Source organism: Oreochromis niloticus, linkage group LG14 (genome assembly GCF_001858045.2).
Source record: "Oreochromis niloticus isolate F11D_XX linkage group LG14, O_niloticus_UMD_NMBU, whole genome shotgun sequence".
Classification (NCBI taxonomy): Eukaryota; Metazoa; Chordata; class Actinopteri; order Cichliformes; family Cichlidae; genus Oreochromis; species Oreochromis niloticus.
Window position 1 is genome coordinate 18,250,783 of NC_031979.2, and position 25,502 is coordinate 18,276,284.

General features: G+C 42.1%; 1 protein-coding gene across 2 annotated transcripts in view; it reads left to right on the forward strand.

Moving 5' to 3' along the window:
- The first annotated feature begins 588 nt into the window (after positions 1 to 588).
- The window catches only part of relt (RELT TNF receptor), a 28,003-nt gene continuing 3,089 nt past the window's right edge, over positions 589 to 25,502 (forward strand). Inside the window, exons 1-9 of one of the 2 annotated variants that reach the window (XM_005474666.4) lie at positions 589 to 833; positions 17,232 to 17,306; positions 17,411 to 17,503; positions 18,403 to 18,587; positions 18,973 to 19,025; positions 19,142 to 19,396; positions 22,807 to 22,887; positions 23,214 to 23,292; positions 24,785 to 25,168. In XM_005474666.4, the coding sequence (XP_005474723.1) occupies positions 17,265 to 17,306; positions 17,411 to 17,503; positions 18,403 to 18,587; positions 18,973 to 19,025; positions 19,142 to 19,396; positions 22,807 to 22,887; positions 23,214 to 23,292; positions 24,785 to 25,168 (1,172 nt within the window). In that variant the 5' untranslated portion in view covers positions 589 to 833; positions 17,232 to 17,264. Of the gene's footprint in view, positions 834 to 15,326; positions 15,647 to 17,231; positions 17,307 to 17,410; positions 17,504 to 18,402; positions 18,588 to 18,972; positions 19,026 to 19,141; positions 19,397 to 22,806; positions 22,888 to 23,213; positions 23,293 to 24,784; positions 25,169 to 25,502 lie in introns of those variants that run through there. The other variant, XM_019345310.2, reaches the window with a different exon arrangement.

The window sequence follows — 25,502 nt, forward strand, 5'->3', positions numbered from 1 at the left end:
ACAAAAATGAAGGTTTCAAGCATATTTGCTTTTCATAAGACACTTTTACACTTAGTGGCTCTGCTACTATTTTGAACCGTGAATCATTCAAAACGACTCCAGCAGAATCCAAGAAAATCTGAAAATGAGCATAATAGGTCCCTTTTAATATTACTTAGCCTGAATTTATTTAGAGAACCAGAGGATTACAATAATAATATGGTATTAAAATATTTTCCTGAGCTAGCTCTGTTGTCTAGGAAATGAAACCTTGTTGGCTTTAGGGTGTAATATGGACTAGATTTATTTTTTTAAAAAGTATTTAAAAAAAGTCTTGGCAAAAATGTCACAAGATAAACTTCTAAAATGAGTTAAATATAAAATAATGAAACATTAAGCTTATTCTTTTCATTATCTGATTATATTAAATTTAGTTTTTAATATGGAACGTTTTTTTATTCATCTGTAGTTTAGTGTTTATTTAGCTTTAAACACTCTGGGCCTCCATATCATTGGGAACTGAATCTGCCAGGCTGTGAGCCACAGGTGGCTGTTGCCTATACTACCGGCAACAGAGGGGGTTTACACACACACACACGCACACACACTGACGGGGGTTTCAGCTTGCAGCAGTGACGCACTGTGAGCTCAGAGTTAGCCAGCTCCGTGTTTATGTGCCACACACACGCACACGCACAGAGGAGCCAGAGAGAGAGAGGGGGGGAACCTCAACACCGGCTTTGTGGTTTTCATCCATTGTCAAGCTTTTTAATTACACCTGCTAATCTAGTCGCCTGTAACCGATGATGCTCGTCTCTGAACACTGATTTTCACTCCGTTTATTCACCAAACCGGTAAGTCAAACAACTTTTTTTTCTCTTTAGAACAAGAGGGGATAACCTGCATGGCTGCTGAAGCCGGTAGTTAAGTTGTGGCAGAATCATTTGGAGCTTCACTCGCCACTAAGCCGGTGTTGCCGACCAGACCGCTTTTACGCACGGCGGTAACGTTTTCGTATGACTTAACCGGCACACGGCACATACTGGAAGGTTAGAGCCAGGCGTTTGGGCGAAAAATTCCGTGCTGTTTGGCTATGAAGGTTTAAAGAAGTACGTTTTTGTTTTGTTTTGTTTTTGTTTTTTTAATAAAACAGTGCTCTTATATGCGTGTGTGTCTGCACATACTGCGTTTGTATTCATTTTATTTAACATTCACATGAACTTCCATAGCGTGTAGCATCTGTAGTGCGTTCATTTAACTTGGCTACTGACTTAAAATTTAGCCTAGCCGTCTTTATCGATCACTAAATAGTTTGAATATTCACCTGAACAGTAAAGCAGTCATTAATACTTAATTAAACTAAATGGAATGAATAGACGGTTGTGATACCGCATGTGTAGCGCTTTGTAACAGCAGGATGAGCGCATGCTTCACGTACTGTAATGGGTGCGTGATGACCTCACTGATGGTGTGATCCACCTACTCGCTTTTTAATGAAGTTCTTCCTCTGATTTATTCGTATATGTTTTTCCTATTAGGTTTAAAGTCCTATAGCAGCCAATTAAGTCAATTAAATCACGCACAAAATATTCTGCCGAGAAGCGAAGAAGCTGCAAACACGTCAAGTTGGTTCAATTACCGCGTTCAGACAGTTTCACTTTTGCAGTGTGTGCTCCAGTAACTGCTCATTTCAAACCGTGTCTTAGCGCCATCACATACAACACCATACTTGAGTGGTTTTGGCAGGATATACTGCTGCGTAAGGAGCACACCGCAATGAGAGCCAGCTCCCCTGATTACACACTCACAAATGCGCAAGCCCCGAGATGAGACTGTCATCTTTGGCAGAGGGCTTCCATTGTCTGAATCCCAAATTCCAGCACGCTTGTATCAATAAGAGGGTTTGAACTTTACTCACTCACATGCGCTTTTCACCAGAAGAGGGCCACGTTCGGCTTCCCCAGTCCCGGTGTTTTTACAGCGCAGTCGTTTTAGGGAGTTTTTTCTTAACTGAATGTGTGCAAAGTTTATTCATCTGTGCCTTTTTGCCACTGCTCAACTCAGCAAATACGTGATGTTTCGGGAAGACAGACTTCCTGCTTCCTGTCATGTACTTTCACAGCTCATTGTGAAAGAACATGCAGCAGAGTGGGGTGATGATGAAATCCGTCCAGTGTTTTACTGGTTTGGGTTAAAGAGCCTTTTAATGAGTGTGGTGGTATTAAATATTTAAGTATATTTCCCGTACAGTGGCTCAGCCAATAATAAAATATGTATGTAGATAAAATGAAGCTGATTGGAAGTAGAAAGTAGAGGGCTTAAAAATGGAAGTAAGTCCTTCTGCTTGAACCATCTGTTGGACCATGTTTCAGTAAATGCGGCTTTTTGGGAGACTGCACTGTATGTGGATCATTAGGTGAATTTTTTTGAGTGAGAGTTCAGGGGGTCATGTAATGTGTTAAAAGCCTTTTTTTAACATTTGAGAATTTACATTAAAAAATATTATTATTTTCTCTTTGCTTGGCTTGTCCGGCAGCTTTTGTAGTCAGAATTGTGACTGCAAAGAGGAGCATTTACAGGCTGTTACTTTTATTTGTTTATTTATTCATTTTATTAGGATTATTTATGCCATTACACCTTAGTAATGTACAGTTCTTTTTTTCTGTCGTTTTTGACAGCCAAGGCGTTCCTCAAATGCGTTTACACAGGCTTAAACTTTTGGGTTTTCGCCTGGTTTAAACAAACCTGCATGTTTCTCACATAAGTTCCTTCTTTGGCTTGATTATTGTAAATTTAAGCGATCTGATGCATTGTAACTTTATGTCATGTTTTGTGCTCAGCTGGTGTTCCAGTTAAATGCATGTGTGTAATTACACCTGTAATTACACACATGCTCTCCTTAATTAGGAGTTGGTGCAGTTATCCTGAACCAAGTGTAACCCCCATTTTACCTCACCACCCCACCCAGCATTTACTGTGCGCTGTGCTCATGAGAATGAGAAAGAGGCGAATGGAAAAGGCGAGATTGATTGAAAACAGGCAGATAAAAGTATATGTTCACTGCAGCTTGGAGCAGATAAGAAGCCTGAGATTTACTTGTATTTGCGCTGATGCACTGCTTCACCTCTGAGCGTGTGTGAGTGCATGTGGGAGTCAAAGACTCGCCTAAGCTTCAATTAACCCGTCAATCCCCTCATCTGTCTGTCCATCCGTCCAACCAGAGTGGTTGGGAGTGCCGCCCGGCGCTCTTCCGCCCTCGTGCCACAGCTGCCTGCATGCCTCCCCAATGTCAGCCAGGAAACTCACTGCCAATGAAATTCCCACTGCACAAACCGCAGATCCCAATCCAAGCACACACACACACACACACACACACACACACACACACACACACACACACGCTGGTGGAGGATTGCATAATTACAGACAGAAAAACCTGGAAAGATGCTGGCATGAGCACAAGTGCTCGCCTCCTCACACATATACGCCCTTCATTTGTTTTAGATTAAGACAGCAAACTGCAAGTCACGCTGCACAGAGTTTCCGTCTGTCAGGCTCATTCATTTGACAGTCTGGTTGTGGAAGAGTGTCACTTCCCGGATGTCTCATTTCTTTGTTATCTCAAGTTTACAAAAGTCTGCTGTGGTTTCAGCTGCAGTCTCGCCCTGCTTACCCCGATGACCTCTCACCTCTCTGTCTTCTATATCCCTTGTCGCTGCCTACTGTATGCTGTTTAATGACACAGTTTTAAAAATAAGCTCTAAGAAAACAGGAAGAAAGGGAGTGCAGATTTTTTTGTAACTCCACAAGCCAGCGCTGCGAGAGGAAAGATAAATCTAAAAGCGACCACAATCTGCTAGCTGAACTCGCCAGTAACCAGTCGCTGGCTTTGTGCTGCCAGAGCAAATCACACATCAACATGTCCGGGTCGATGTCTTTGTGACGAGACACGAGCTAGTGGCTGTGTGAGTGTTGTTCGCGTGTGTCTTATGTGAGAAGTGCTACAAGCATGCCCAATTTAAATACAACCGCTGAGTAATGACAAAGTAGTATTCAAAGTAGGAATTTTATGGTCTGCTGCAGCACTTTTACAGAGGTATTAATACAGCTCGGTACACAGGATATTGTGAAATTATGCTATAATTCAGATCTGCTGCAAGTATGATTTCCTTTTTTCACCTTCCATTCATAGAAATTTATAAGACACTGTTTCTAAATATGTGCACAAATATGTGCGAGTTATTCATATCATTGTAAGAGGAGGGCTGGTGAAAATTCACTGCTCTTATTCAGTCTCGGAGTCCCTGCACTGCAGTAGACATACATCAAACTCAGAGCCAGAGTAATTCTGCCTGTACTGCTTTTTGTGAACTGAATAAATTCTGACATCGCTATAACGATGAGTATATTTGTATTAGCATACACTAGTAATACAAGATGATGATGAGATCATTGTTAATTAGCTTTCCAGTATTTTACAAAGTTACCATGAAAACATCACTTGACTCTGCATCACCATCGGCTCAGTTGTGATGTGACTCTGATGTACATTACATAGACAGGGCTGAAAATACTGTAATCAATGCAGGTGGAAACTAGAGTACACTCACCGGAAACTTCATTTGTTACTTAGTATCTTGCTAGTACCAGGCTGGACCTACTTTTGCCTTCAGAGCTGTCTTAATTTTTTGTGGCATAGATTCAAGAAGGTGCTGGAAACATTTCTCAGAGCTTTTGGTCCATGTTGACATGATAGCATCACATAGTTGGTGCAGATTTGTCAGCTGCACATCCAAGATGTGAATCCTCTGCTGCACCATATCCCAAAGTTGCTCTATTGGATTGCGACCTGGTGACTGTGGAGCCAATTTGAGTACAGTGAACTTACTGTCATGTACAAGAAAGCACTTTGAGATGATTTGAGCTTTGTGACATGGTGTGTTAGCCTGTTGGAAGCAGCCAGCCAGCAGAAGATGGGTACGCAGTAAAGGTCACCATCAGCAACTTGAATTGCTGCTATAAGGCAGGATGGATCCATGCTTTTCATGTCCCTGCAAAAATCAAGACTCATCAGACCAGGCAGTGGTTTTCCAATTTTTGTCCAGTGTTGGTGAGCCCATGTGAGCTGTTGCTTCAGATTTGTGTTCTCAGCTTACAGGAGTGGCACTCGGTGTCTTCTGCTGTAGCCCATCTGCTTCAAGGTGTGATGTGTGTTCAGGGATTCTCTTCTGCATACCTTGGTTGTAACAACCATCCATAAACAATGGGTTTTCACCCACTCTCTTTTTCGGACCATACTCGGTAAACTTTCAGTTTCATTATTTATATAGCCCCAAACCACAACAACCGCGCCCAACAGTCGCCTCAAAGCACTTTATACTGTAAGAGAAAGACCCTGCAATAACAGAGAGAAACCCCAACGGGAAAGTCCCAATAGGTTCTGTAGTGGGACCAACAACTTTGCCACATTCATAGTCACTTAAATCACCTTTCTTTCCATTTCTGATGCTTGCTTTAAACTTCAGCGGGTCCTCTTTTGCTCAATCACCAAGCACCTTTTATGTACCTTTTCTATGTAAGTGTTTTCTGTCTGGCATTCTCACTCTGTTGGATGATAAGAGCAACTTGAGGTTAGTATCTTGCCCAGGTATTTTTGGCATGCAGACTGGAGCAGCCAGGGATCGACCTGCTCTACCTCCTGAGTTAGAGCCCCATGTCTGCATGCCTGAATGCACTAAGTTGCTGCCAAGTGGCTGGCTGATTCATTTTTAATTGATTTTGTTTTTATTTATTTATTAACAAGCGAAAGGATTATTAAAGATGAATTTTGTTTATGTTAATTTATGTGTGTGTGTTGTGCCCCTTCCTGAAACATGATGAGGAGATACTCTTCTCATATTCTAGATTTTTTTTCCACTGATCAGAGCCAGACTGTCTTTTATCCTAAGCTTAGCTAACTTAGCTAACTGGCTTAAGTATATGCAGTTACAGATATTTACTGTGCAGACTTGTTTACTTATCTAACAGCTGATAAAAGCAACCTTTTATTATAAGCTCACTCATCTTTTCATGACCCTAGATCACATGTATGAATAGTGCAGGTATCCAAATAAAAATCCTGTTTTCCTTACCTGAGCTCATCCTCTGAGGCAGTTTGTTTTTTTACCTCCCGGCGACTAAAACAGTAATTAAGTGAATCCTTTGTATTTGGTGGACAAATTGAGATGACATGTTGGAAGTGTTGTTTTCACATTGCTTTCACATGTTTGCGTGTGTGAAAATGTGTTTTATGATAGCGCGTGTGTGTCTGTGCATAAGCAGTGAATCATTATTTAAAATGCTGGAACACGAGGAGGTGATTTACATCCACTGTTAATGACGGTGGTGATGTAAGGGAAAACCGCAAGCGCTGAAAAACAAGTCCGCAGGTTCCACTTTTCGCAACTCAAGTCTATCCCGTGAAAACCCAGAAAACAGAAGAGCGTGGATCGTTTTACGGCTGTTTTGCAGTCTGAATTGGTTTGTGGTCGGCGTGGTGGCTTAAACAACAGCAAAGTGTTGTCTCCTCTGCGAAAAACACTTTTTTTTTCTTGACAATTTGGGCGAAATCTAAATTAATGGGAAACTCTTCAAAAACTTCTCCAAGACTTCCATCTTTCATGTGGCTTTTATGCAAAATGCAAAGCATTCCTGAATTTACGACTTCCCATACAATGCTGCATCTGCTTGCAACAACTAAGAGGTTGAAAAGAAAGTAATGATTTGTTTCTTATTTGTGTTTGTGCACATGGTTCATCTGTGGTAGCTGCAGGAAAATGACGTTGTAGAGTTCCCCTGCTCTCTGGTTCCCTCTCTGGTGCCCTCTTTTTATCTGCTCTGGTCAGTTCACCTTCTCTCGTTCCAACTCGGTGATGTCTACGTGACACAAGAGAAGCCCGGTAAGTTTCAGCCGGTGTTCAGTTCCACTGGAAAACATGACCAAAGGACACAGATGAGGCCCAACAGACGCAAAGGGAGAGTGAGGGAAAACGCATCCGTCTGCAGACGTATGCGAAGGGGCGACAACTGCCCAGTTATCGCACACGTTCCCCATAATGAGACATTGCCTGAGCACTAACGTAGAAAGCGTTGGCGTAAATCAGCTTTTCATTTGCCAATAATGGGCACCTCGGTGAAGTCAAACAGAGGGTATGGTTGTTCTGATCACGTCGCTGACATGCACGTGCACATTATCTCTCAGGACACGAAATGTCTGATGAAGAATGGAGTATAATTACCTTAAACCTTTTTTGCCACCTCAGTTCTTTTTTATTGTTTTAGACATCTTGGCCACTAAGATAATAGCTGCTTATGTGCGTCACAGCGAGGTATCCCCCATCATGACTACAATAGGTAGCCATTATCACTGTATGAACTCGTGGTTGACTTTTTTTGTGCCAGGCCTGTGACGGAGAGGGAAATCCAAGACTTTCTTTCTGCATGCATGCATTGACATGAGCATTAGTTTTTAATTGAGTGAATGCTGAAATTGGATGTGCGTTTCAGAAATGGTGTATCATCGAGCTCCAAAAGGTTAAAACGGTTAAGGAATTAAGGCAAACAACCCTCTTTCGAGCTTAGCTGACCTCACGTTTCTGAGATAATCTGATGGACTTTAATGGATTTGAACGTAAGACAATGCAGAGCTTTCCAACCTGTAGAGCAGCACGTGTTTACCTCTCCATCTTTGATGACGCATGATTGCATCTGCAGAGCAAAGGAAGGATATCTGGAAATATTTTGAACCAATAGCTGATTAATAAAAAAGATATGATTCTTTAACTGCCAACTTTTTCCATTCAGTCCACAATTTTTTTTAGCACATAGCAATTCAGAGGTGCTGAAGAGCTAAACCTGACCTGTCAATGACAATGCTTAACCTGGCCAGCAGAAAGCAATTTGAGGTTATTGTCTAACTAAGTGTTAATAATTCCCAAATTCATTATTTAAAAATAATGGACTGAATATTATTAAAAAATGTGACTTTTTAGGCCAACTATGCCTGGTGTCGTAGTACATAGTAAATACGTCAGTCCACTGAGTCTGATATATGGTAGGGAATACTACATGGCACCTCAATAAACCACATTGGTCTTATGTTCAGCCCAATATTCACATTTTTTGAGTGAGTAAGTCTTAGTCTAGGCTATATGACCTTTAAATTTAAAAAAAAAGTGCACTTGCTTAACAGGATTATGTAATAATATACAGCTGGGACAGAGTGTAGGGTCAGTTCTGTTATGGTGCCCTTGGAACAGAGAAGGTTAAAGACACCAAACACATTCAGTTTTGATTTATTCATTTGATCACAAAACAAAGTGAGTTTGATGATTTAGTGTGACCTGCAGAGATTCACAGATCTAGAATCAGTGTGAAAGTGCTACAAAATGTTAATATATTCCTCTGCCTTTAGAAAAAAGCTCCCTCTATGAGGAACCCTTTATGGATGGGATTGCCCAAGTCTTCATTTTTAGAAGTCCGCATTTTAAGTCATTTATGCTTTAATGTGCCACTGTGTGATGTATTGGGTTAACGTGACTATACCACGGGAACTTGTTGATATTTATGTTTGCGTGTTTATTATTGGGTGTTCTGTTACCTAAGTAGATTTTGGGGAGTCCCATTTTACAAATTTGTAATTATGTTTGAAACTGTGTTTTAACTGATTTGTAATAAAATACAATTTTAAAAATAAAATAAAGTTTAATCAAAGAAATAAAAAAATAAAATGAAATTTATATATAAAACATGAATAAAAATAACAGTTTGTCAGTAAGTTGTGTATGAACATCCAAAGAAACTGAGTTTAAGTTACTTTGTAACTTTGATACATGAGTTTTTGAGACCTCGACATCATCAGTGTGATTTTTTTCTCTCTTAAATTGCATGATACATTTTTTGGTAATAAATTGCACAAAAATGTGCTAATATGATCCAAATTAAATTACTAAATTACTAATATTTTCTGGCAGTTGTTTCATGGTTCAGGCATTACAGGGATAACATATCAAATAAACAGAGTCTTCAATTTAAGCTAATTAAGCTTATTTAGACTAGCAAATCAATGCAACCATCCATCCATCCATCCATCCATTCTCTTCTGCCTATCCTTGTCAGGGTTGTGGATGGAATGGAGCCTATCCCAGCTGTCATAGGGCGAGAGGCAGGGTACAGCCTGGACAGGCCCCCAGTCTGTCGCAGGGCTAACACATAGACACAAACAGCGATTTGCACTCACGTCCACTCCTGCATTCACACCTATGGGCAATTTAGAGTTACCAATTAACTGATCCCGACTAACTGCATGTCTTTGGACTGTGGGAGGAAACCGGAGTAGCTGGGGGGAACCCACGCAAACACGGGGAGAACATGCAAACTCCACACAGAAAGACCCCAGCCTAATGGTGGAATTGAACTCAGGACCTTCTTGCTGTGAGGCAACAGTGCTAGCCACCGTTTGCAACCATTATGGCAAAAATGAATTGTTAAAATTTGAAAACGATATCTTGAAACTGTGGATGCTAGACTGCTAAAAAACCGAAAAACAAAGGGGTGGAGAACTTTAAATGAGAAAAAAAAGGCCACAAACTAAAGCGAAGTATCAGCTTGGACAGCTGTTTACTGCTTTTTTTTCATTCCAAGAGCTATTGCTGGAATGCCATTTCATGTCACAGCCAATTGATAAAGCTTGAGCGATTACTCATTGTTGCCAGGGAACACCACTGTTAAATAACTCAAACGTGTCAGCAGATCTGTCAGCATGACTGGGACGTTCTTGTGTGTCTAGACTTTACACTGAAAAATGAAACAGAGTCCAATGCCTGACCAAAATCCTGGCTCATTGTTTGGAAGCCAATAACATGGTGGCTTCGGCTCGGTTTACCTGTGATCTCAGGCGCTGCTCAGTCACCTCTGCCTGAAAGGCGAGGAGTTCCACTCATTCTTGTGTTTCCTCTTTTGTGGTTTTTTCCTTCCTTCACAGCTTCATCCTGAAGGATTTCTCAGCTGAGCTGCAGCATGACATCAAGGAGCCAGAAAAAGCTCTCCAACACATTTAACTGGTCCTCGCCTCCAAAACCACCACAGAAGAGAATAACAGCCATGTTTTTGTCATGCCTTCGCCATTACTTCTTTATTATTGCTATTTTCAGCCCGACCGAACCAAACAGAGCATGTGACTGGTCATCTGACGTTTTCGTAACTTGTCATTTGTATGTGTGAAACAACAGCGCGTAGGTTTTTGGGTAATTACTGTTTTACAAAGTTTAGAAAAAGTCATCGCTCTCCTCTCCCTTTCCTTTGAGGTGTTTTTCTGTTTTAATTGTTATCCTGTTTTGTTGTTTTCGCCCGCTCGCATAAAATGACGAAAGCACTCCGGGTGTTGGCGTCGCGTTGGCTTCTTTGTTGTGTTTGCAGGGATATTCTTAGAGGTGTTAATGTCCTGTTATATCCTCCCTCTCTTCCTACACTCTTGTCCCCTCTCCCTCTTTTTTTTTTGTCATTACAATATTCATGTGACTGCAGCCTCCAAACCCGAGCACATGGCTGTCACATGCGTGCAAGCCGGGATATCATATGGGAGCAATATAACCAAGAAACTGCAATTACAGACCAGAAAGCAACTAGAAGTTAGCTATGACATGACTGTGAGTGTTTACTGGTGTGTTGACCAGTAGCTACAGACTAATTACATATCACATGCAAACACAAAGGCTAATGGGATCTTTAAGTGCTCCAGGTGACTCTTTTAAACAGCCACCTAATTAACACAGTACTTAATGATGAGGTAGATGAAGATGAATGCTTGAGTCAGATACCTGACTTGCTCAAAAAGGACTGTTTTGTGGTTTTTCTGTGAAATAAATAATAATAATAATAATAATAATGTTGTTATTGCACTGGTAAGAGTTGGTTTGGATTTGTTTTTTGTAATTCATAGTTTTATTAATTTTTTTACAAAATATAGAACGTTGGCACAGGAATCAGCATACACAGTAAATCAACTACATAGTCCCTCTTCTCCGTCACCATGCAACAGTTATCCTGGGCTACAACTAAGCAACTTTCACCACTCGTGAAAAAGATCTGAAAATTAAAAACAGAATAAAAAAACAAATCAATAAATCAAAGATTTGGGATGGATTTAATGAATATGATATAATAAACTCATAAGTATAGAAGGTTTGGCTACTATGATGTGATCCAGTAGTTTCTGAAGACTCGTTCGGGATCGTCTAGATGAGCGTTTTTGTAGCCGCCATCATGATGTGATATGGAGGCTGAAACCACTTGCTCATTGGCTAATGAATTGCCTCACAGCAAGAAGGTCCTGAGTTCAATTCCATCATTAGGCTGGGGTCTTTCTGTGTGGAGTTTGCATGTTCTCCCCGTGTTTGCGTGGGTTCTCTCCGGGTACTCCGGCTTCCTCCCACAGTCCAAAGACATGCAGTTAGTGGGGATCAGTTAATTGGGCATGCTAAATTGCCCATAGGTGTGAATACAGGAGTGGACGTGAGTGCAAATCGCTGTTTGCGTCTATGTGTTAGCCCTGCGACAGACTGGGGGCCTGTCCAGGCTGTACCCTGCCTTTCGCCCTAATACAGCTGGGATGGCCTCCATCCCATCTACAACCCTGACAAGGATAGGCAGAAGAGAATGGATGGATGGATGGTTGCATTGATTTGCTAGTCTAAATAAGCTTAATTAGCTTAAATTGAAGACTCTGTTTATTTGATATGTTATCCCTGTAATGCCTGAACCATGAAACAACTGCCAGAAAATATTAGTAATTTAGTAAATGGTAAATGGCCTGTATTTGTATAGCGCTTTACTAGTCCCTAAGGACCCCAAAGCGCTTTACACATCCAAACACTAAATTGCCCATAGGTGTGAATGTGGAAGTGAATGTGAGTGCGAATGGTTGTCTTTGTCTATGTGTTGGCCCTGCGACAGACTGGCGACCTGTCCAGGGTGTACCCTGCCTCTCGCGCTATGACAGCTGGGATAGGCTTCAGCACCCCCCGCGACCCTGAAAAGGATAAGCGGAAGCAAATGGATGGATGGTTATTGTTTTTAGCTAGTTTCTCATAGACTTCTATAGGACAACTACAGCCATCACCTGCAGACCAATCATAGACAATTTTACATCATAGACAGTCTATGAATAAACTTCTAGTGAGTTATGATGACAGCTGGCCGCTGCTTTTCTTATCATGGGGTCTTCAATTTAGGGAGTTAGCGAATGTTAGGGTTTGTTAAGAAGCTGTCAGTTTACATTGGTATTTGTCATTTTTATTTCCTTTTATAGTTTTTTTTATTAATAAAATGGTATTTTATAACACTAGCTGTGCAAATCAAAGGTAAGAATGTGTATTCTGGTAAGGCTGAAACAGAAGAGTTCAAAATGAAGAGGAATGCCCTGTTGCTCTTATTCTGGTCTTCTTGTAAGGCTTGTCCCTTGCCTCCAATCCTGTTTTGATATCGCCAGACAGGATCTCAAAACATAGACAGGTTGAGGAGTGTGTGTGTTTGAGCCTTGTTTGTGCCTTGAAATAGCATCCATGCTTTTTGGAGATGGAGTGTTTCTGCTGGCTTTGTCGGAGCGTGACCTTCAGTGAACACTGGAATGATTTGCAGCTGAGTGTGAAATGTCTGGAATGACATTCACCACCTCCAAGTCTGAGACTATGGTTCCCGACTAGAAAATAGTAGAGTGCTCCCTCTGGGTTGGCAGAAAGATGCTTTCCAAAGTGCGGATGTTCAAGCATCTGAGGATGTGACTTATGTGACTTCAATAGATCACATGATGGAGTGGGGCAAGGTCTCACAGTGGTTCCACCCGAAACCTCTGGCAGTAATGACCCACGCCTATTTTCACACCCTGACTCATGTGATGAGGTACATGATTAATAGTGGGTCAAAGGTACAATGTACACCTTCAAAGGTACAACCCTCACTAGGGTTTCAATACTGGCGACTCTCCAATTTTTGGTTTTAGAATTGAAGAAATCTCTTGTATGAGAGCCGAAACATCTTCAAAAGCACTTAAACAAGTCCAGAACACTTAAACCAAACACTTAAACCGCCCTTTTTTCAAGCTATTTAGACTAACATGACCTGGATGACTGAGAACCTTACACAGACATGTCTTAGGATCATATTCAAGTGGAGAAACTGGTTCTGCAGGTGGATTAATATGCAAGTATTGTATTGGACAAGAGACAAGAGAACTGAGCTGGAAGGCGAAGCTTTCATTTTACCAGTCAACGTACATTTTAACCCATCTATGGTCATGAGATCAGGGTGACGATTCAGTAAAGTAAGGTTGCAAATACAAACAACCAAAATGAGTCATCGCCATAGTTCGGCTGGACTCAGCCATAGGGATAGGGTGAGAAACTTGGATATCGGGAGGGATCCCAGAGTAAAGCCACTGCTATGATGTCTCCTGGGTACCTCACTTTGAGGTTTTTCAGACACACCCAGCTGGGAGGGGACCCCAGAACCTGCTGACAAGATTATATGTTTCATCTGGCCCGGAAACGCCTCTCAGTGCCCCAAGGAGTAACGTGTTGCTGGGGAGAAGGATGGCTGAAACACCCTGCTTAGGCTGCTGCCACCAAGATGATGGATGGATTCATGGATGGCATTGTTCTCTGCTGCTTTGCTGAAAATCAGTGACATGAAATGTAAAGTTCATCATGAGAACAACTTTCTTTAAAATACACTGAAAAGTTCTCCAATGCCATGAGCCTGAGAAGTACCAGTAAAGAAAAAAAAAATGGTTATTTGAAGGCACTCGTGCCTGTAGCTCCAGTGGAAGTCCCACGTGTTGGCAGTCCCTACTGTAGTGGTTTTGAGAAGAAATCCAGAGTCAAAGAGGATTTAAATGCAAAAGCATCACATGCAGACATTGCAAGCTTGGATTGTCTGGCTGTGAACGGTTGACTTCTAAAGGCAGCAGTTAGGCTCATTTTGAACATCCTTTTTGGACATCATTTTGTATTTTAATTACAGTTTCCGTGCACATGGCCCTGCTGCACACACTCAGCACATGCAGTGACCCTGTAGCTTAAGTATTATTGCACTAACCCAAATAGTGAGAAACAATTAAATGTTACTTAACAGAAAAATAACTTTTAGCAAATGCTTGATCTCTCATCCAAGCTTTTTTTTAAGAAGTTTTATTTAAAGCTGAAACCCTATGGAGCCATCATTTGAAAGCATATGCATCTCATCAATCTAAAGGATCAGCTTCACCTTTCCCTGCTGCACTTTAAGCACATTTGCCTTATTTCTAGAGGTCAAGTGAGGTTCTCTGTGGAAGTCCTCACATTCCTCTACCCCTCCAGCTCGGTCCAGTTTGTTACTTGACACTTTCCAAAAAAAGGAGGTACTTAATTGCAGGTCCCGTTTTTGTTTTGCTCTCTCTATCATTGTCGTTTTATTGATCATTTTTTCCCCTTGTTCGGCTATGTGTGCGCACAAGCGCATGTTTGCATGTGTGTCTGAGTGCACATATACAGTATGTGTGCATGTGTGACTTGTAATTAGCCTCTTGCTCTGGTCTGTATGGCATTTTAACAAATGCTTCTATATATATCATGCTATCAGGCTGAGGTTTTAGCAGTGTCACTCCCTGCCACTTTCTCCTCTTTCCATCCCTCTCTCTTTCGCTCTTCTCTTCCTGTTCGACCGGATCGGCCCTTGCCCTTCAGCCCTGTCGTGTTTTTTTATAAGCTAGTGGTTTCTCTGTCCTCGCTTTATCTCTCTCTTCCCCCCTAAAATTATGCCTCGGAAGCCTGTCATTGCCATGAGGCACCTCGCCGGACCAAAATCATAAACTCATTACATGTTTTATTTTCTTGTTTGTATAAGGCACGGCTATTATGGCTTTCCATATGTGTGTGTGTGCTTGTGTGTGTTATCTGCATATGTGGTTTTAACATATATGGTAATACATGCTTCTTATGTGCATCAGGTGTACAAAACCCTGTTAAAGGATACCTTCAGCACATACTGGTACATGTGTGTGTGTTGTGTATACACATGTGTGTGCTGACCAGTGAGTAGGTTTAAGCGGTTAATTTATTTTCCAACTAATGTTTGAAATGTTTTCATGTGTGGTCGAAGGTGAAGTGCTGCCTTGGAGCGGTCACCCACACACACACACGCACACACACACGCACCTACACACTTAGACACACATGCAGGAGGGGCATGTCCTGAGGCTGTCAGGGGTGTGTCTGTGGTCAGAGTGGCACTATAAGACACAGGCAGGTACACTGGACTTTTCATTCAGCTTCACAGAGTTGTGTGTGTGTGTTGTGTCTGTGTGTGTCTGTGTGTGTATGCAGCTGAGTTTTCTGTTACTTCTCTAACTTGTTTAACTATCTAAGTTTTTAACAGCTTTTCAGAGTCTTAAACTTTCTAGTTTTTCCTTTTTAAGTGACTTTTCAAAGTTCCGCCGAGCTCAGGGTGTTTAGTCGAGCGTTTTTGCAGCGACTTTTGCACAGTTAAAAGAAAGTTAGGCAGTTTGACTTTGGCCCTGACTCAGCATTTGTAGCAGCACACACAGCATCCCTACTGAGTTGCCACGGCAACCGTGTCAGTCCGCTGGAAGTCTGGGGTAAGTATTCAGCTTTGCTTTTCTCCTCTCCCTCCCATTTCTCTTTTTACTTTTACAGCCTCCATCTTTCCCCAATATCTCTTTCTCCTGCACTTATTTCTCGTCCTTTCCACTGTGTCCCTCCCCCCCATCATCCTTCTTCCATTTTTCTTATGATTTTTGTGTCCTTTTCCCTTTTATTTTTTTGATTTGCACATTCTAAACGCTTCTTATGTTTTTGCTTTGGTCAGTGGCTGTTTTACAAGCCCATTCAGAGACATTCTGTCTGCCAGTTACACCTTCTCATTTCTGAGAAAAAAGACTAAATCAGTCTTTGGCATGCTACGGGAGTGTCACTACATGCACATCTGATATTTAGACTGACAACAAATAGTCGGATATATACAAAGAATTATCATGTATGAATCTGCTGCATGTAACAGGCTATAGATCCTCACCTAATCCTAGTCCTGTGTGAATTCACAGCCCCCACAATTGTGGCAACAAATGCATTTTTTGTCACTTGCATAGTAACACCTCACCACATAATATTTCAGCGTGTTTTTATGGTGAGTTTTGAAAAGTTAGTCTTAAAAATGCATTTATTTCTAGAATATGTATTCAGTGGAATTCATTCAATTGATCACAGTCAGTCAAGCAGATCAGACAGACTGGAGAGCAAGAGTTTGGCCTCTCAGCAGTATTTAAAAGTTGACAATACAGCAGACTTTGACTATAATTGCAGCTGACAAACCAATAAGTTTGCATGTAAGTGTTGATAAATGGACTCAGGTCAAAGTTTTCCTCAGTCTGCACTGTATAGTTTTATATAAATGCGCATTTAGTTGGACTATATTGATGTAGTTTCACATGAGCTGTTGTCAGATGTTTTTCAGGAACAGATACTGCAGAGGGGATGACACTGACTTGCTACAATGCAACAGTCACCTGTGGCACAAAGACCTTTTCATTTATTCCTAATCTTCTTAAAAATATCTGCTAAATAAAGCAGTGCAGTCATCCTCATTTTACCCCCCCTCCACCGTCACGATGCGTCACTTAGCTGTGATTGCACGGTTGTATGAAAACTCTTCTGAATAAAGGGAAATGCTCATCCCAGGGGCAGCTAATGTTAAGTTTTGAGAAAGTCAGCACGTGTTATCTAATGAATGCGTTGCAGAGTGAATCAGTGCTAAAAGTGTGCACGTGAGTACCTACAGCTCAGAAATAGCAACAGAAAATCCTCAGTTCGTCCCCTGCTGTGCATGAAGAGGTCCTGATTCATGATAAATGATATTTACAGGATTCACACCTGCTCCTTACCTCCCGATCGCAGGACTCACGCTTTTGCTCCGGATAAGTGACTCAGGTGTTTTTACGCTGTGTGAACTCTTGCGGTTTTGTGTGAGTGTGCATGCCTGCGCGGTGTGTGTGTGACATAATGGAAAGTGTTGTAAGGTCGTCAGTTTTGATGTGTCGTATTTTTCCGTGTCAGGCTGGGAAAAATGCTGGCACCTTTTTTTTTTGTTTACAGCATTTAAAATCTCATAAATCCTCGTGAACTGATCATGTTTTACGATTAACCCCTGGCCTGTCCTGTCTTTAGATCATATGCACATAGAAGAATACATTGAAGAAGATGAGGAACCACCTTTGCTGCTCAGCTCTTGTCCTTCTCGCGGTAAATATGCGCATGCTTTGTGAGCTCTGTTATATAATAAGAAGAGGGCATCCACACGTATGCACACCTCCTCTGATTCACAAGTGTGTTTCTGTGTCTTCCAGCTGTTTGGCTGTGGAGGGACTGCAGCGGTGCAGTCTCGGTGGGGGAAAGGGTGTGCGTGTCTGCAATGCCCGGCAGGCCAGGAGCCTTCCAAGGTGAGACAACAAATGCAAAATTTTTTTTTACAACTTTTGTGTTGTTTCTTATATATTGTAAAAGCTTTCACCTCCCTAACTGCTATAAATATGCTTGTTTCAGTAGGCAATATTTGTCTTTAATTTCTATAGGGCAGGGGTGTCAAACATAAGGCCAGCCCCTACTACACAGCTTTGCAAAATATGAAGGAAGGCTTCGATTTTTGGATTTTTAGCTCGGCTATTTAATGTTTTTAAGCTTTTCCTGCTAATAAAGACTCCCAGCCATTCATACTACACCACAGTAGTTAAGTAATAGACAGCAATTAAATAACAGAAAGGTTTCTGCTTTTCTGTCTGCTATAAAGAACATTTTTATCACTCAACCAGTACTTTATGTCTTAGAAATATGGGACAACCTTTTCTGTAATTTTACACATTATACTTCTTTATCTTATATTAATATATCTCAGGGATTAAATGTGTAATTAAACTTTTTTACTCTGACAGAAAGTTGACTTTCACTCGATGTGAAATGGTGTAGAGCTTTAAACCATATTGGACCCAATACATTTCAACAGCTGATTAAATTACATATTCAACTCCCTCCGCCTGACCAGCCACCTGCAGTTTATGTTCAAATCACATGTTCATCTCCTCCATTACATTATAGTCTGTGTATTCGGTCACTACAGTCGTCAAAAATGAAGTTGTTCTTCTCATGAATACATAAATATTGGTTAAGTCTTGTAAGTGCTGCAATATCTTTATTTTATTCCCAGTTAACACAGAAGCAGGATTTAAAATTCAAGCAGACAGCTCTTTGCTAACTACCAACTCTACAACGCCACAGTGATGCTACGTTTTCTTTTCAAGCCTCTTTTGCCTGACTTTAGGCTTTTCTTTTCTTTTCTTCTCAGGCTTGTGGGCAGATCCAGAGTCCAGCTGAAGAAGTGCATTGCCAGGTGTGCCCAGCTGGAACCTTTTCAGACGCACTGGACTCTGAGGTTTGCCGTCCACACACCTCCTGTAAGATCCTCGGCCGAAAGCTTGTATCCTCTGGCAACGGGACCTCTGACGCCGTCTGTGGTCACTGTCTGACTGGGTGAGAACTCATGGCCTGAGTCTGTGGTGGTCTACCTGTATGCTTGCTAGTCCACAAAGAGGTCTATCCAACCGCAGGGTGGACAATAACGCGGCTTTCTTTCAATATTGTAACTCATAAACTTTTATTTGTTCTAAATTAAGTCCTGCTATTTTCTCTGTCTCAAAAAAGCAAGAAAACAGCCGCACACACACAAGCGCAGGGACAAACACAGTGTGTCATTCACCACAATGGGCGGGTAACATCAAGAACAGGCACCACTGGACATAACATGCCACAAGCTAAAACCGCTGATTCATTCTTTCACTGTTACACAGCCCCTCGTGTTTTTCTCTTCATCCATCTCTAATTAGGCTCTTTTTGGTTCTTTTTCATCCATTCACAGGTTTCACTCCTCTGCCACTGGGCAAGTTTCCACCCAAAGTCCCTGCGTGAAAAGTAAGCACGCTTCTGCAGATTACCGTGTCTTAACTTGCTTTTAGCGAACTGATTTCTGCTATCACCCTGCCTCCTTCTCTGAGCTTTTTCGCTCTTCTTCCCCTCTTTCCTCTCAGAAGGGTTGCATGTCAGAGTGGTCCGTAATGTGGGTAACGGTCAGTCTGGTGGAGCAGGAGGACCGGCCAACAGCACAGTGGTGCGCAGCGCTGAGGGAAAGACAGCAGAGTACGCCGTGTTTGCCCTGGTGCCCGTCTTCTGTGTGATGGGCCTGCTGGGTATCCTCATCTGCAACATCCTAAAGAAGAAGGGATACCGCTGCACCGGTGAGAAGGAGGGAGGAGATGAAGAGACTGCCACACCGCAGAAAGAAGGTGAGAGATGGGAAGGCTGCAGAGAGAAAATCACACTAATGGGAGCAAAATAGGAAAGTAGCATTTAAGCTCAGGTTGTTGTCGCGTTTGACCATAAAAATGCCAAATTAGCACACTTGGCATGCACACGATGTGGTCAAGTTTCCCTGTCAGGAGTGAAGCCGGCCCAGCCCAAAGGGCAGCGCCTTTGCATGTGCACTCAGTCCCCATATGTTTTTTATGTAACTGCACGCGAGTCCATATGGGTGGCTGTTTTATTTCTTTTTCTCATCTTAGCTGCTTTGAACTTTGACCTCACAGGGGTCATGGCATGCTGTAATTAGCTAAGCAGGTACTCTCTTCTCTTTCTCTGTGCATGCAATTGAGAAATGCACTCATTTCTTTCCTTTATGCTTCTATTGTACTGGATATACTGTACCTACTAGGTTTCTGTAAAAAGTCACATGGGAGGCACACACCTCCAGGCAGCTTTTATTTTATTCAATTGTGTCACAAGACGCATAAAAAGTGTTTTGTTTAGGGTTTTTTGTAATAATCAGTTCTACTTTTACAGACTGTACTTTTCTAGATAACCAGATTGCTAACCTGCATTTATGAAACAAACCACACACACTAATGAGCTGGAGTGAGCTTGCTACTCCTTCCTACTTTGCGTTTTCATTTATTAGAATCCACTGTTGCACAAGTTCTGCACCTTGTAGCAGCCAGACAGCATTCACGACGGGCAGTTTGTTACAGTCACATAAATAAGCAGACTTAAAGGCTAAGCTGGCTTTTCCTTCGCTCACCTGATGGTGCAAGGCTCTTAGGAAACCTGCACGGAATCGGGAGCGTCAGAGCGCAGCTGCACCCTCGACAGATCAGACTGTGTGACAGCATGCCTCACGTCAAGTGTTTGCGCAACACCTGTTGTTTCAATAACAGAGTTTTCCATAAGTGCAAACATGCAAACAAATGGTTAATTTTCGCTCACTCCTTCTACTAGAGGGTCTTTTGGCATTTTTATGTGCCCTGGTACAAAGATGAGCAGTTTACTGCTGTAGCGGCATATGTAGCTACGCCTGTGTGGTGGGATTAGTGGAGGCTAGGGTGATCTATGGAGGAATGCATGCACGCTTTAGAATAGCCAGGGGTCAAAGCAACAGTCGGTGCTCTCTGCCTATTTGTTTTAGCATCGCCTTGGTTTCTCTCTCTGTGCATCTTGTTGTGAAATTTAAGTCTGTCTTGCACCTGAAGGGAAACTCCCTGAACTCCATCCCTCTGCTGCTGTTTCATCATTCCTTCTGCTCTCCATTGATCCAGTTTCCTGGCTCTCTAACATGCCCCTCTCTTCTCACCTGAACGCGATACTATCAATCCATCTCTCCTTTCCCAGCCAGATCAATAATTCAATCGGGTACCTCGACTTAGTGTTTATGTCGGTCTCTTCATTTCTCCTGTCCTTCCTTCTCCTCTGCCCTCTCTCCTTGATTCTCTCTGGAATATTCTGTTTCCTTTTTCTTCCTTATTCCTTTTTAAAATAAACTGTTTTTATACAGAGCTTTTTATATAGATTGCAGTGTTGACATGAAAATCTGTATACTTGGATAGTGGATAGTGATTTGCTTTTTAATTTTGCATTTTGCACTGCAGAACAGAAGAGAAAGCATGCCAGTGAACAATCTAGTTAGCAGATAGCAGTGGTCCATGTATGAGGTCCTCAGTTATGATAAGCATAAGACCTCATGCATGAGGAAGAATTCCAACTTTAATATTCGCCATCACTACCACATTCGAGTCGTGCTTTCAGGGCTGATGATGCAGAAGAAGTTAGGTACAGTAAGAGGCTGCACCTGCAGAAGTGCATATAAAGCAATGACAGCTCTCTTCTTCTTATGTAACAATCATTGTCGCAGTGCACTTATCTGTCTGCATGCTGCAGTCCTGACTGGCCTAAGGTTAGAGGAACTTCTTACTCCACTTTTTCCCATCATTCCATCTGAGAGGAAATACCCACAGGGGGTAGCAAGGCCAAGCTTAGCTCGGCAGGGCTAAAATCAGATGCTGCGGTGGTAAGTCTGACTATGCAGGACTGAGGGCAGTTTGCTTCACTGGAGAATGCATCGACCTTAAAATCTGAGGGAGGAACAGAAAGGGCAAATGCAGGGTGGATGCTACAGTAGATGCAACTCTGCAGTTGCTCAAGCATGAAGCACACAGGAAAAGGAAGAAGTGAGCTGTTGACCATTAACACAAAAATGCTGCATTTACAGTAAACTTGGATGGAAACATAAACTTTTTAAAAATCACAAGTCTAAACTTAACAAATTGAGACTTGTGTGCTGCAGTGATGTACTGTAATTTATGTATCTGTGCTGTAGTCTTTCCCTTGTCGACATTTGCTTATTTCCCTCAGTTTGCTTTCATTATCACGTCCCATTTTTGCGTTGGTATTTTGTCTTACCTGTGTGATTCCATTTTCATTTCCACCTGATTCTAATTATATTGATGTGTTAGCTCAGAGTTAGATCTGCCCTGGTCAGCAGTTAGACTGTAAAGCTATTCATTGTTCTAAGAAAAGACCAGAATGCTGACATAGGGAAAAATTTTAAACAGATAACTAAAGAAAAAAAAAAAACAAGAAAAAAAAGAACATAAAAAATCGATAGAAAGCTACAAAAACTAAGGTAGATACCAACCAGGACTACATAATGGACTAAAAAGTGGAACACATGGGTAAGGAAGCAGGGCACAGATAGGAGACAATCAGTGAATTGTAGACGTGGTAGGACAAAGACAAGAAGTAGAACAACCAATAAAGGCATAAGTAGAGGTAGGAGGTATTTCCACTATTAAACGTGAAACTTGATATCATGTCAGGCTGTGACTTTGTTGGAGTATTAAAGAGACGAGAACAACTGCCACCCCATGAAACTGATGCTGTTATGCTCGCGTAGCAACAGGCACTGTGGAGACAGAGCTATTGTTACGGTCCAACAACAGCCTAATGCTGCTTATGCAAGAAAGACAGAAATACGCATGCACAGTCGCATTTAGCATCTATATTGTCACATTGTGCTCTTTAACACACACACATACGCATTGTCACCTGGCACTGTGGGCCTGGTACATCACACACACACACACACACACACACACACACACAGCTCAGCAGTGCTGAACAACGCATAACTGCTGAGTGAGCGAATCTCCCTCTCTCCCCTTTATCGTCATTGCTCTCCACTCAGCTGCCTCACTATGCTGTACTATTATGGGATGGTGAGTGGCGGGGGGCCATCTACATCCACCCGTATCAATCAGAGTGTCCCTTGAACAGTGTTTAAAGTTACAAGCAGTGCAGTAAAAGCAGTACATATATACACAATACTGGAAAATCTCTGTTTATTAACATTGCGTCTGCCTTACTTTAGGTAACACCTGTCCCTACATATCCGATGACCTGAATGAAGACACCATCAGTGTTCTGGTTCGCCTCATTACCGAGAAGAAAGGTAAATACTGACATTGATGTCGCATATAATTTGTGCATTTATTTAACAGATGGCAGGTAGCCTAAAAATTATAATAAACAGCAAATGAGAGTTTCAGCTTTGTCCACAGCTTATTACTACTGAAGTGATAAATGGCCCAATTGGCCCAAGATATACACAGTAGCTTGGCTTTCCCCTCCAAGTTTCCTGCGTCAATTAGATCCACTTTATTTATACGCTTCTAATATAGTCCTGAATTACATTTCCACAGGTAGTAGGTGTTTAATTACTCTGATCTATAGTTTGCTGGCATTATAGCTAAATGTGTATATGTGTGCTTGCTTCAGAAAATGCTGCTGCGCTGGAGGAACTGCTGCTGGAGTATGAGACCAAAGAGATGGCTATGAGCAAGGGCTCGTCAATCAAGTACGAGACCGCACGCGCACACTTGCACAACCACAAATCATCAGATGCATTTGCTCAGTCATGCTGCCCAAGGTCACACTTAACGAGATGGCAAAGGGGAAGTCTGGGAGAGAGAAAGAGAGGCGCTCGTCAAGAGAAGAGTGCGTGTGGGAGGATGTATAGGCAGAAATGGGGACAGTGCAAATACATTTTCATACGCTTGCACTGAGGATGGAGACCTAAACTTGACAATAAAATGCAAAAAAATGAGTTTATAGGTCTATACGTCCATATGCTACTCTCACGTTAATATTCCAGTTGTTCAGTCTGGACGTTATTAGTTTCATTTAAGCTCTTTAACTAAAACAAATGCTAAAACATTCATTTAGGAGCGCACATTATTTTGACTGTGTCGGCTACATTTCCTCAGGAGCCCGGTAACTGGCAGTGACTCACTCACTCGCAGAGGCTTGAAACCAGCTGCTAACACAGTTTACAGCCGTCTAGTCATGAGTCTGTCACACAGCTTAAAGCCACACATTTCGCATGACTGAGTGCATTTTATGGTAAGAACCTGAGGTTGTAACATAAGCCATTAAAATTGCTTAAGTTCCCAGAGTTTAATCGATGAGGCTCGAGAGAACGCCACTTTATAACAGTCTGCACTGCAGGGCTTTGATTATAGCTTCGATAGTGATGCTTCGTTCACCCCAATTATAATAATTTGTCACCTGTAAACTCTGAAAGACTGACTTAATGATGTGATGACATGATGGGCATTAGATCTAATTTATTTCAGTACAGACGTTTCTGGGGCCTGTGGCTGTGCGCTGCTGCTCAGTGGTTCTGTCACATGTGATCTTTAGATGGCAGAACATTCTCTCTCTCTCTCTCTCTCTCTCACACACACACACACACACACACACACACACACACACACACACACACACACACACACACACACACACACAGATATATGCAGACTGTTCTGGAAAGCTTTCAGATCGGTATTTGGATGTGTGTGGTGGGAGGTTTTGCAGAGGTTATTTGGGTTCATTGTAGCTCACCCATACTGCACTCGTCTCTTTTGCTCTGCCTTCCTCTGCAAAAAATAAAAAGTGAACAATGGAAAGACACACAAACCAACGAGCTCTGTGCCAACAGATGAAAACTTTAGATTTGAGTAGCTAAATGATTTTATATTGACACAGAGCAGTGATCGCTGCTGTGATTGGACATGTTTATATATTTTGTGCCATATTCTAGCAGTGACTGTGTCCAGGACCAATATTAGGGATGTGCCAGTGCCATGCTAGGATATTCTGGAAAGCTTAGTTTAGTATTATAACCAACACTTTTCTTACCATCACCATCACTAGTCTGAATGGCGTTTTTACAATCCTTCTGTAGGTTATTTTGTGGTATTTGGATGTAACCTCCACGATTGATTTGTCTAAATTGAATATGTCAACATCAGTTTTCTTTTTTAATAAATCTAATTTTCCTCCCCCAGGTTCCCGATGCTGTCTCCCTTATCCCAATTTCGCTCCCTTCCCAGGCTCTGCCCTCATCAGTCCCACCACCACACCATCTCCGGCCTCTCCGGCCTGGCCCCCAGACACGGTTACCGCTGCACCCGTTGCGCCCAGAAAAAATGGCCCCCTGTTCTCATTCCACCCCTGGATTCTCTCAAAGATCCTCTGAAGCCCCCCCAGAGTCTCATCCTGCCCTCCCTGGACACATCCTCCGACCAGCAGAAGAGCCCCCTGCTGGGTGGAGAGTGCGTGAATACACACCATACACAAGCCGCTGTGCCAAAAACTGTACAGGAAAAGATGGAAGGAAGTGAAGTGAAGGAGAAAAAGGAAGGAGAGCTCACAGTATTGTCTGTAGGAAGGTACGTCCACTTTATAACACTTAACTAAATACATGTAGCTGGGTGCTATTCACAGGCTTCATTTTGACATAGTTAAACTTTCCTGTAGCATTTACATTTTTGTTTGCTGTTACTGAAAGTACCCACCATCACTGACAATGATAGTATTGCTAGTAGAGGCCATGGATTTGAATTGTATAACACCATTAATACAGTCGCACCAGCAAAAATAAATGAGCCCTCACTGGTTACATCACAGCGGTGATTTTCCAGGGTCGGTGTAATCGAGTGGCGTGAAGGTGGTGGAGAGGACTCAGAGGCAGGCAGGGTTGTGAAAGAGGAGCCTTTATTGTCA